General features: G+C 41.9%; 1 protein-coding gene across 1 annotated transcript in view; it reads left to right on the top strand.

The window, feature by feature from the left end:
* The window catches only part of LOC142741831 (tubby protein homolog), a 66229-nt gene that overhangs the window by 35720 nt on the left and 17746 nt on the right, over nucleotides 1–12763 (top strand). Inside the window, exon 9 of the mRNA XM_075851160.1 lies at nucleotides 10715–10886. Within this exon, the coding sequence (XP_075707275.1) occupies nucleotides 10715–10886 (172 nt within the window). The remainder of the gene's footprint in view (nucleotides 1–10714; nucleotides 10887–12763) is intronic.

Below are 12763 nucleotides of genomic sequence, written 5' to 3'. Positions count from 1 at the left end.
CATGCAGACATGTGCAGGATTTTTACGCAGCGTTGGTCCGCTGCGTAAAAGTCACGACATGTCCGTTCTTTGGGCGTTTTTCGCGCTTCACGCACCCATTGAAGTCAATGGGTGCTTGAAAATCACGCATTCCACACGGAAGCACTTCCGTGCGACCAGCATGATTCGCGCAAAAGCTGTGAAAAGGATGAATGAAAACAGAAAAGAACCACGTGCTTTTCTGTTTACAAACATCCAAACAGAGTGTCATAATGATGGCGGCTGCGCGAAAAGCACGCAGCCGCGCATCATATGCTGCTGCCACACGGAGCTCTTAAGTGCCTTTTGCGCAGGCAAAACTCCGCGTTTTTTGCGTGCGCAAAAAGCACACGCTCTTGTGAATCCGGCCTTAAGGTTGTTAACTTCTTGGAGACAGTCAATTTTAGTTTTTTTATTTTTTTTTTCCATCGTCGCGTCCCAAGAGCCATAACTTTTTTATTTTTCAATCAATATAGTATATGAGGACTTATAATGCACCATATACTGTACTATTAATGAAACTTTTAAAAAATATTTTGTGAAATTATAACACAGCGCAATCCTGCAAGAGCTGTTGGGGTTTTGGTTTTTTTCGTATATAAAGTGTAGCAAAAATGACAAGTGAACTTTGTTCTGCGGGACAATACGATTACGTCGATACCAAATTTATATAGTTTTTTATATATCTTTATTACTCTTAGATTCAGACGAACGTGTTTTGCGTCCGTGCCGGCCGCGTGGTTTTCACGCGGCTCACGCAGACCTAGAGAAGTCTATGGGGCAGTGCAGACAGTTCGTGAGTTTTGCGCAGCGTTAGTCCTCTGCATAAAACTCGCGACATGTTCTATGTGTCTGCGTTTTTCGCGCATCACGCACTTAGAGAGTCTCTCATGACTGGTATAGTGCCAAGGGACTGGCGCAGGGCAAATGTGGTGCCTATTTTCAAAAAGGGATCTAGGTCTTCCCCGCGTAATTATAGACCAGTAAGCTTAACATCCATTGTGGGGAAAATGTTTGAGGGGCTATTGAGGGACTATATACAGGAATGGATTATGTGACAAAAAATAGTATTATAAGTGACAGCCAGCACGGTTTTACAAAGGACAGAAGCTGTCAAACCAACCTGATTTGTTTTTATGAAGAGGTAAGCAGAAGCCTAGACAGAGGGGCCGCTGTGGATATAGTGTTTTTGGACTTTGCAAAGGCATTTGACACTGTCCCCCATAGACGTCTAATGGGTAAATTAACCCCTTAATGACCGGGCCTGAAAAGACCTTAATGACCAAGCCAGATTTGTTAAATCTGGTATGTCTGACTTTATCAGAGAATAACTGTGCGAAAGTTTTGAATATCCAAGTAATTCTGACATTGTTTTTTCGTCACATGTTGTACTTTATTTTAGTGATAAAAGTAGACTGATACGATTTGCGGAAATTAATGAAAAAATAGAAAAATTGAAGAAATTTTGTAAAAATTATCATTTTTCCCTATTTTTAACTGCAATATGTCACATATGTACATACATACTGTACAATTTTTTTTATTAAATATATATTTCCATCGCTTTACTCTACTTTGGCAGCACTTTTGAAAAAAAAAATTATTTTTTTAGCAATTTAGAAGACTTACAAGTTTAGCAATGATTTTATACATTTTGAAGTACATTTTGTTTTCCTGCACCAAGCCAGGTTTTCAGAGGCTCATAGGTGTCAGAATGGTGGAAACCCCCACAAGTGACACCATTTTGAAAACTACACCCCTTAAGGTATTTATTAAGGGGTGTTGTAAGTATTTTTACCCCACAGTTTTTTTGTAAGAATTCATGCAAAGCAGGCGTAAAAACATATAATTTCACTTTTTTCATAAAATTATCACTTTGAAGACCGATTCCTTTGTAAAGCGACCATGAGAATGAAGAAATGCACCCCAAAATCTATCACCCTGTTTCTCCTGTTTTCAAAAATGCCCACATTGTGACCCTAATGCGTTGCCTGGACACACGGCAGGGCCCGAAAGGAAGGGAGCAACCGGAGGCATTCAGGTCTCATTTTTGCTTGAAAATGTTTTAGGCCCCACTGTACATTTGGAGAGGTTTTGAACTACCAGAACGATAGAAACTCCCCATAAACGACCCCATTTAGAAAACTAGACCCCTTAAGGTATTTATCTAGGGGTGTAGTGAGTATTTTGACCTCACAGTTTTTTGCTAAATTGAATGCATAGCAGGTGAAATAAAAAAACAAACACTTTTTATATAAAAGTATCACTTTGAAGACCGATTTCTTTGTAAAGCGACCATGAGAATGAAGAAACACCCCTCAAAATCTATCACCCTGTTTCTTCCGTTTTCAAAAATGCCCCCATTGTGACCCTAATGCGTTGCCTGGACACACGGCAGGGCCCGAAAGGGCGGTAGCGCCCGAAGACTTTCAGGACACACATTTTGCTTGAAAATGTTTCAGGTCCCATTACACATTTATAGAGGCACTGAGATGCCAAAAAGATAGAAACTCCCCATAAATGACCCCATTTTGAAAACTAGACCGCTTAAGGTATTCATCTAGGTGTGTACTAAGTATTTTGACCCCACAGTTTTCGCAGGAATTAATGCAAAGCAGGTGGAAAGAAAATTTTATTTCACTTTTTTTCACAAATGTGTCATTTTAAGGTCAGATTTCTTGTACAGAGGACATGAGAATAAGGAAATGCACCAGAAAATGTATCACCCTGTTTCTCCTGTGTTCAAAAATATCCCCATTGTGGCCCTAATGTGTTTCCTGGACACACGGCAGGACCCAAAAGGAAGGGAGCACCCGGAGGCTTTCAGGACACACATTTTGCTTTGAAAATGGGAGGATTCTACTTTTCTAGATTGAGAAATAGATGTCCCTAACAGTTTCTACACCCTATGACTATGTCGTGCTAAGAAAGCAGCTGTCCTGAAATCATGTCAGTCCATAGACATTATGTATATCAACCCGCTCTGATATATAGTAAGTTAGAGTGGGAAAATGTATTAAACTGTTGGCGGAAAAAGGCAATATATCCAAAAAAAAGGAGGAAGAATGTATCCAGCTATGTGGAAAACTAGAGCATGTTCACAGGATGAAAGAAAATTTGTAGGGCTGTAATGACTTTATTATTCAAAGTGACTGGTCATACAACGTCTCTTTAGCTCCAGCAATCCCTATATAAGGGACGAATGTGCCAAGTGACGCGGTACACCATAACAAGCCCCTGCCCGGCAAGGTAGGAACCGCCATGTGCACAAAACAACCAATCACCTGTAGAATATATAAAGGGGCAGTGTCCCACACCGTATGTATAGATACAGTAAAGGACCACTACTCCCCAAATTAATGTCGCTATTTCTAGAAGTATTGTCGGGTGTAAGAGGTCCACCAAAAACCCGAACAAAACTGTAATAAAGCCCATAGTGTATTGATAAGGACAAAACAGGGACTTATGCATAGACCAGGGTTGGAAGGACAAGCGGAACAATAATATCGTGACTCACTTCGCTGTCCTCGTTTGCTGCAGACCCGACACAGTTTTTTGGGGTATTTTTGGTTAGATGTTGAAGGGATGGGGTTTAAAAAATGTTTTTCAACAAGTCGGCGTACATCCTCTGACTCATGGACTACTCTCTGGTCTGCAGATTGAAATAGGAGATCTTCAATCACTTTCTCCTGAAATTCAAAGAATGTCACCCTGCCCGCTGATTTTTTGTACAGGACAAATGCGTTCTGCATCGCAACTTGAATCCCTTGAAGCGACACTTTCGCTGTCGCTTTCAAGTAAGGCTGGGTTCACACAACCTATTTTCAGACATAAACGAGGCGTATTATGCCTCGTTTTATGTCTGAAAATAGGGCTACAATACGTCGGCAAACATCTGCCCATTCATTTGAATGGGTTTGCCGACGTACTGTGCAGACAACCTGTCATTTACGCGTCGTCGTTTGACAGCTGTCAAACGACGACGCGTAAAAATACAGCCTCGTCAAAAGAAGTGCAGGACACTTCTTTGGACGTTTTTGGAGCTGTTTTCTCATAGACTCCAATGAAAACAGCTCCAAAAGCGGACGTAAAAAACGCCGCGAAAACGCATCGAAAACCGTGAGTTGCTCAAAAAATGTCTGAAAATCAGGGTCTGTTTTCCCTTGAAAACAGCTCCGTATTTTCAGACGTTTTTGGTCACTACGTGTGCACATACCCTAAAAGCTCAACTTCAGATGCAGAATCCATATCTGAGCATAGCATCTGATAGGCTTCCTCAACGCTGTATCTTCTGGCAGCCATAATGATAATACAGTCTAAACCGCAAATAATAAATGGAACTAGCGGTTTAAATTTTTTTTTTTATCAACTAAGGCCTCATGCACACGACCGTAAAAACACCCGTTATTGCGGGTCGTAATTACGACCCTCAATAACGGGCTCATAGACTTCTGTTACCCACGGGTACCTTCCCGTTTTCTCACATGTTCTATTTTTCTATTTTACGGGCCGTGCTGCTATACTTTATAATGACAGCACGGTTCGCAAAAGCGGCCGGCTGCCCGCGGCCGGCCGTGCCCGGCCGTGCTCGTAATTACGAGTCGTAATTACGAGCACGGTCGTGTGGATGAAGCCTAATCAACTAAGAACACTAAAAGAATTAAACTTTTTTTTTTCAAACCTAAACCTAAACCCTACGCCTAACACAAACCGTAAACCCAAGCCCAGAACAGCACCCTACGCCGTCTAAGGCCCCATGCACATGAACGTGTTTTTGCGGCCGCAATTCCCCCGAAAATCCACGGGAGAATTGCGGCCCCATTCTTTTCTATGGGGCCATGCACACAACCGTAGTTTTTGCGGTCCTTGCACGGCCCGGGAGCCCGGACCGCAGAAAGAACGGGCATGTCTTATTACGGCCCTGTTCTGCGGTCCGGGCTCATTGAAAACAATGGTGGCGGCCATGTGCATGTCCCGCGATTTGCGGGCGGCCTGCGGCGGACAGTCCGCAGCCGGCCGACCCGAAAATCACGGCCGTGCACACGGCTACGGTCGTGTGCATGAGGCCTAACAGCGTGCACGCCGTCTAACAGCGTACCCTAAAAAGAAAGTCGTTTATAGTACGATTCTTAGTATATACAGTAAATATATTTATATTTATATATATATGTATATACTATATACTATAAAATACTGAAAAAAGTACTACTACTATGTACTACTATGTACTATATACTATAAAATACTGAAAAAAATGTTTTTTTTTTTTAATAAACTGTGTAAGGGACAAGTGATTTTGTGTGGGGACACTGACACACTTGTATCTGTTTCTCTCCACAGCTAGAACAGTGAGGAGAAACAGATACATGTTTTTACTTTTATTTTACAGTAGTGATCACTATGATTGGATCTCATAGTGATCACAAAAGATCAGGAACCAATACTATTGGCTCCTGATCACTGCTCTAAGAACAGAGCTGCTAGCAACAGCTCATTCTTAGAGCAGGAGCTGTCATTTAGACACTCCCGGCGGCTCTGTACGCAGTAACAGCATGTGACCGCTGTGATTGGCTGTCACAGCGGTCACGTGCTGTTACGACAAAATCGGCAGGTCCTGATGGCTGTTACTTACAGCCGGTTTTTAGTGCAGATGTCACCAGGGTGCCGATAAACCCCCTCTACTACAGCGACGCCAAAAGGCGTCGCTGTAGACTGAGTACATGCATTGCCTGACGTCAAAAGACGGTGGGCGGTCGTTAAGGGGTTAAGGACTATAGGTTTAGAAAGTATAGTTTGTAATTGGATTGAGAATTGGCTCAAGGACCGTATCCAGAGAGTTGTGGTCAATGATTCCTACTGAATGGTCCCCGGTTATAAGTGGTGTACCACAGGGTTCAGTGCTGGGACCACTATTATTCAACTTATTTATTAATGATATAGAAGATGGGATTAATAGCACTATTTCTATTTTTGCAGATGACACCAAGCTATGCAGTATAGTTCAGACTATGGAAGATGTTTGTGAATTGCAGGCAGATTTAAACAAACTAAGTGTTTGGGCGTCCACTTGGCAGATGAAGTTTAATGTAGATAAATGTAAAGTTATGCATCTGGGTACCAACAACCTGCATGCATCATATGTCCTAGGGGGAGCTACACTGGGAGAGTCACTTGTTGAAAAGGATCTGGGTGTACTTGTAAATCATAAACTAAATAACAGCATTCCGTGTCAATCAGCTGCTTCAAAGGCCAGCAAAATATTGTTGTGTATTAAAAGAGGCATGGACTCGCGGGACAGGGATGTAATATTACCACTTTACAAAGCATTAGTGAGTCCTCATCTAGAATATGCAGTCCAGTTCTGGGCTCCAGTTCATAGAAAGGATGCCCTGGAGTTGGAAAAAATACAAAGAAGAGCAACGAAGCTAATAAGGGGCATGGAGAATCTAAGTTATGAGGAAAGATTAAAAGAACTAAACCTATTTAGCCTTGAAAAGAGACGTCTAAGGGGGGACATGATTAACTTATATAAATATATGAATGGCAAATACAAAAAATATGGTGAAATCCTGTTCCATGTAAAACCCCCTCAAAAAACAAGGGGGCACTCCCTCCGTCTGGAAAAAGAAAGGTTCAACCTGCAGAGGCGACAAGCCTTCTTTACTGTGAGAACTGTGAATCTATGGAATAGCCTACCGCAGGAGCTGGTCACAGCAGGGACAGTAGATGGCTTTAAAAAAGGCTTAGATAATTTCCTAGAACAAAAAAGTATTAGCTCCTATGTGTAGAAATTTTTTACTTCCCCTTTCCCATCCCTCGGTTGAACTTGATGGACATGTGTCTTTAAACTATGTAACTATGTATGTAACCCATTGAAGTCAATGGGTGCGTGAAAATCACGCATGCCCCACGGAAGCACTTCCGTGGGACAAGCGTTATTCGCGCAATAACAGTAAAAGAATGAATGTAAACAGAAAAGCACCACTGCTTTTCTGTTTACAAACATCCAAACGGAGTGTCAAAAAGATGGCGGCTGCGCGAAAAGCACGCAGCCGCACATCCATATGAACAGGGCACACGGAGCTGTCAAGTGCCTTTTGCGTAAGCAAAACGCCGCGGTTTTTGCGTGCGCAAAAACGTCACGTTCGTCTGAATCAGCCCTAATAAAGTAGAAACACTTTTTTTTTTCTTATTCTTTTGTCTTGCCATTTGAAGTAGTTTGAGAGCTGTTTTTTTGCAGGGCGAGATGCGGTTTTTACTGTTACCATTTTGTGGTACATGCGGCTTTTTGATAATTTTCTTATTCAGTTTTTTGGAGGAAGCGAAGGGAAATGAAACAGCAATGCTTGCTGTTAGGGATCTGCCAGGTACTTCATCTAGCTATACTCCTGGGATTAATCAATCCACACCTGAGGCCAGACCTGTTCGACTGACACCATCTCCCACCAACCAGGGTGGCAGGCTCAGGAGTGGAAGAGCCTATCGCGGCCTGGTCTGTCGGAGTTAGCTCCGCCCCCTGCCCTTTATTACCTGCCCTGTGCTCTCCCTCAGTGCTTGTAATTCTTTTGGATTCCTGGCCCCACTGCTGCTTGCTCCAGCCTGCTTCTGCCGTGCTTCTGCCTTGCTGCAGTTCTGCTTGACCTGCTTTGCTTTGCCCCTGGCTTGCTTCTGTCTCCGTGCCCGCTCGGGTGTACTCACTTCGTCCTGTCCTGACTGTTCGTTCGCCGCCCCGTTTCCTCGTGGCGTTCCGTGGCTACTGCCCCTTCCCTTGCATGTTCCCTGTTTGTCTTCCTGTGCACTTAGCCAGCGTAGGGACCGCCGCCCAGTTGTACCTCGTCGCCTAGGGCGGGTCGTTGCAAGTAGGCAGGGACAGGGCGGTGGGTAGATTAGGGCTCACTTTCCCTTCACCTCCTTCCTGCCATTACACTTGCATTACCTACAGTATTTACCCGGCGGATTAAATAACATGATATTTTAATAGTTCAGACTTTTACAAATGCAGCAATACCAATTATGTTTACTTTGCTTTCATAATTTATTTAGAAAAATGGAAAAACTTTTTTTTTTTAACTTTAGTTAGTTTTTTTTATTATATTTGAAAACATTTTCTAAATTTCCCTAGCGGACAACACCATACGATCAATTAAATCGCTTATGCAATACACTGCAGTGTATTGCCTTTATCTGTTCCTTACTAATAAGCCTTATTAATAGGGATTTGCTGGCCGACCTGGAGGCTCTGAATAGGCCTCCGGCTGCCATGACAACCGATTGGCACCCTGTGATTTTTTCTTAAAGGGGCTGATCGGAGGACAGAGGGAGCCCCCTCCCTCGGTCTAACAGCTCAAATTCCGCTGTTGCTGTTGACAGTGGCATCTGAGGGGTTAAACTGCCAAGATCAGAGTTACATCCAATACTGGCCATTGTAGGTGGGTGTCAGCTGTTCAAAACAGCCGGCACCCAGTTGTGAGGCACCAACTTGAGGCTTACGACACCCGACATAACTGTATGGCGGATGTTGCCAAGGGATTAAAAGATTGTCCCATTAAAATCAAATGCAATCTCTGAGTGTGCGATGTGCAAGTGTACTGCAGCCCTCTTTATTCAGCTTTGGACATCAATGGCAATTTTAGAGGATAAATAAAAATGGGAAGTAACTTTAACCCTTACCCGCACCACGACATAATAGCATGTCGTGGTGTGGGGGTGATCTTTGGAGCGGACTCACCCGTTGAACCAGCTCTGTACGCAGCGGGTGTCAGCTGTGTATTACAGCTGTCTCCCGGGACTAATGGTCAGGAACAGCACTGTTCCTGCCCGTTTAACCCCTTAGATGCTGCGATCAATCACGATCTCCTTATCAAAGACGTTAGAAAGAGAGGGCGCCCCCTCCAACAGCTTATCGTCACCCCCCACAACGCGATCGAGGTGTGCCGATAGTTGTTATGGCAGCACAGGGGCCTAATGAAGGCCTCTAGGACTGACTTTCTTCATCTCCTTTTAAGCCCTGCCTCTGGCAGCGCTTAACAGGAGCCTGTAAAAATGACAATATACTAATATAGTGCAGTACATTAGTATTGCAGTGCATTGTACCAGCGATGATCGCTGGTTCAAGTTTCCCAGGGGGTGTAAAAAAATGTGTAATAAAAATGTAATAAAGTTTTTAGTAGTGTAAAAAAAAAATATACTGCATATATATATACAGTACATATAGGTAAAAAAAAAAGTTTTCCCATTTTTCCTCTGAAGTAAAAAAAATATACAAAATTGGTATTGCTGCATCCATAAATGTCAGAACTATTACAATATAGCAATATTTAATGCGCACGGTGAATGCCATAAAAAGAACAAAATATAAAACAACAGAATCGCTGTTTTTTGGTCACATTATTTTCCAAAAATAAACTACAGCTCGTCCCACAAAACATAAGCCCTCATACCACTCAGAAAAATAAAAAAGTTATGGCTCTCAGAATGTGGAAACAAAACACAAATTTAAATTTTAACAATTACTTTTTTCCTTGTAAAAGTAGTAAAACATAAAAAAAATGATATAAATAAGGTATCACCGTAATCATATTGACTGGTAGAAAAAAGTTAGCATGTCGTTTTTACCGTACGGTGATAGCCGTAAAAATGAAACCCCTCAAAAGATTGAGGAATTGCTGTTTTTTTACTATTCCACCCCACAATTTTTTTTTCTTATTTCGCAATACATTATATGGTGCAATAAATGGGGCGGTGAAAAACTACAACACGTCCCGCAAAAAACAAGCCCTCATATGGCTTTATTGACAGAAAAAAACATATAAATTATGGCTTTTGGAAGGTGGGGAGGAAAAAAATTAAAAACAAAAATCCAAAAATTTGCTGTGACGGGAAGGGTTTAAAGCATATGACTTTACAAATATTTTGCTTTACATATGTACAAGTGAATGGTATTGAGCTGCAGTACAAGACTCAACCACATGTATGGTGCTGTGCCGTAGTAGGGTATACTAGGATTCCCTTTTTTTTTTTTCTTCTTCTTCTTGCTTTCCCTGATTGAATTTGATGGACATATGCCTTTTTTCAACCATAATATTTGACTGATACCTGCTCAGAATGGACCAACCACAATCTCCGTAACAAAGGAACTACCATAAGTGCGAGTTGGGTTTGAGGGAAATTAGAACTCCAATTTCAAGCCAATACCAATTACAAGGATTTTTATGTTTTAATATTCTAAGCTATCATTTGAAAAGTATAATTTGAAACAATCTAAATATTTAAAAGTGTTGTCCTGTCATAGAAAATTGATTTCAGTATCTGATTGAGGGGAGCCTGACTTTCGGCACTGATGTTTTGAAGGGGCTGCGGCTGTTTCCCCTTCATTCCTTATCTGCTCATACTGTGAATCGTTAACACACCTGTAGCAGTGGTTCACAGTATGAATGAGAGAAGGCTGCAATACTGTCAACCGCCACTACAAATGTGTCTGCGATTCACAGTATGAGTAGATAAAGAATGAAGAGGAATCAGCGCTCGTACGAGTGCTGCGGGCCCCTTCAAAACAGCTGAACGGAGGGGAGGCCGAGAGTCGGACCCCTACCGAACAGATATTGATGTCTTACCCTGAGGATAGGTCATTAATTTCTTATGACTGGACAACCCCTTTAATTAGAATTTTTTTTGATGGTTGATCGTTTTCCAACAGGACAATGACGGACTACTCCAACGATGGCAGAACAAGAACATGGAGAACGTGATAGAGTTACATAACAAGAGTCCAGTGTGGAATGATGAAACACAGTCTTATGTTCTGAACTTTCATGGGCGTGTCACACACCCTTCCATTAAAAACTTTCAAATTGTCCACTCAGATGATGGTAAGTGAAAAGACAGTGCTTGATGCCAGGGCTTTCTACTGACTATTTGATTAGGATTAGCAAGTTAGAGAAGTTATCCCACAGATCATTTTCATACCAAAGTCCAGAAAGGCTGTTAATAGCTGTATTATAGAAATTTGCAGTATTTCTAGAATATAAAAATAGCTTTCCCTTTTTTTTTTTTTTGCTTCTCTGTGCTTCCCCTGGTGGTGCTGCTAATCTCTATTGCTGGGGGAGGGGCTCTGAGCAGAGTTTCCTTCCCCCTCTGGCAGTTCACCTGCAAACCCCTGTTACCATTCCTTTCGTTTTATATTCACAGCATATTAACCTTCTCCTGCTTGCTACCCCCAATTACGCTGGTTGTTCTAGCTGCCCCCAAACCTGTCCCTTCCCATCAACACTTCGCTAATACAATCCCGACACTACAGCACAGGAAGCGTAATTTCGCGAGATTACGCTGTAAACTGTCATTTCAAACGAGATTACGCTTGCTGTGCTGTAGTGTCGGGATTGTATTAGCGAAGTGTCAGGATTCTGAATACACATCACGTCCTGGCTGGAGGCAATGTATATTCACACAGGACACTGCAGTAACGTTAATGTGTGTTTATGTGGCTGCACATAGTGATATAGCTATATCGCTATGTGCTGTGTAAATGAATGGAGAGAAGTGTATGACGCTGATTGGTCAGCGTCATACACTCCTCTGTACAACGCCCACTTGGCCAAAAAGTAAAACACGCCCAGTTGTTCATTAAGAAACTCATTAGCATAAAGCTAATATAGGTCATAACTCCTTCAAAAATGATCGTTTTTCTAAATAAAAAACACTGCTGTAATCTACATTACAGCGCCGATCACATCATGTACAATATAGGCCACTTATAATGTGGTGACAGAGCCGTAGTCAGAAGATCGCACCGCTAGGACAAAGTAAGTATGAGCTTTATTTATTAATTTAAAATGAAAAATATATATTTTTTTATTTGCAATTTTTGTAGCGGAATCGCATCGTTTCTGCCGCAAAAGACTCAACACAGCACTTTGTTGCGGGTTTTAACACCCAATTGATTTAAATGGGGACAGCATAACTTGACAATCCACGAAGTAAAAAACCGCACCGCAGGTCAATTTATGAACGTTTTTTTCAGCTGATTTTTTTTCCACTGTGTGGGGATGAGATTTTTTAAAATGTCACCCACACTTCTGCTACTGTATAACGCTGTGTATTTTCCACAATGAAATCCGTTGAAGAAAATCTGCAGTGTTTATGCTGTGTGTGTTGCTACCCATAAACTACTTCATATGTCAGGACACAGACTCAGCACTACTACATCACAGAGGTGTAAATTGAAGTTCCTAGGCCCCAATGCAAAAACTATAACAGGGCCCCCACCTACCATATATAATTTATAATATTGGTGTCTTCTTATGCGATTGAGGGGCTTTTGGGCCACCTCAGGCTCTAGGGCCCGGATGGGACTGCTACCTCTGCACCCCTTATAGCTACAGTATGCCCCTTCTTACATAATAAACAATGCTACATTTGATAGTCTTACCATTACATAACATACTAAACACTGCTATTAACAGTGAATACTACTAAAGGCTTGTCCACAGGTAACGGAATTGCTGCATATTTTCTGTCCGGAATTGCAGACGGAAAATTTGCAGCGGAATACAGTAGCAGCAAAGTGTTGAGACTTAAAGAGGCTCTGTCACCAGATTATAAATGCCCTATCGCCTACATAATCTGATCTGCACTATAATGTAGATAACAACAGTGGTTTTTATTTTGAAAAACTATCAATTTTGAGCAAGTTATGTACATTTTCAGATTTATGCTAATTAGTTTCTTAATAGACAACTGGGCGCTG

This window comes from Rhinoderma darwinii, chromosome 2 (assembly GCF_050947455.1).
Source record: "Rhinoderma darwinii isolate aRhiDar2 chromosome 2, aRhiDar2.hap1, whole genome shotgun sequence".
Taxonomy (NCBI): Eukaryota; Metazoa; Chordata; class Amphibia; order Anura; family Rhinodermatidae; genus Rhinoderma; species Rhinoderma darwinii.
The sequence above is the reverse complement of the archived record's forward strand: the minus strand, read 5'-3'. Positions and strand labels throughout refer to the sequence as shown.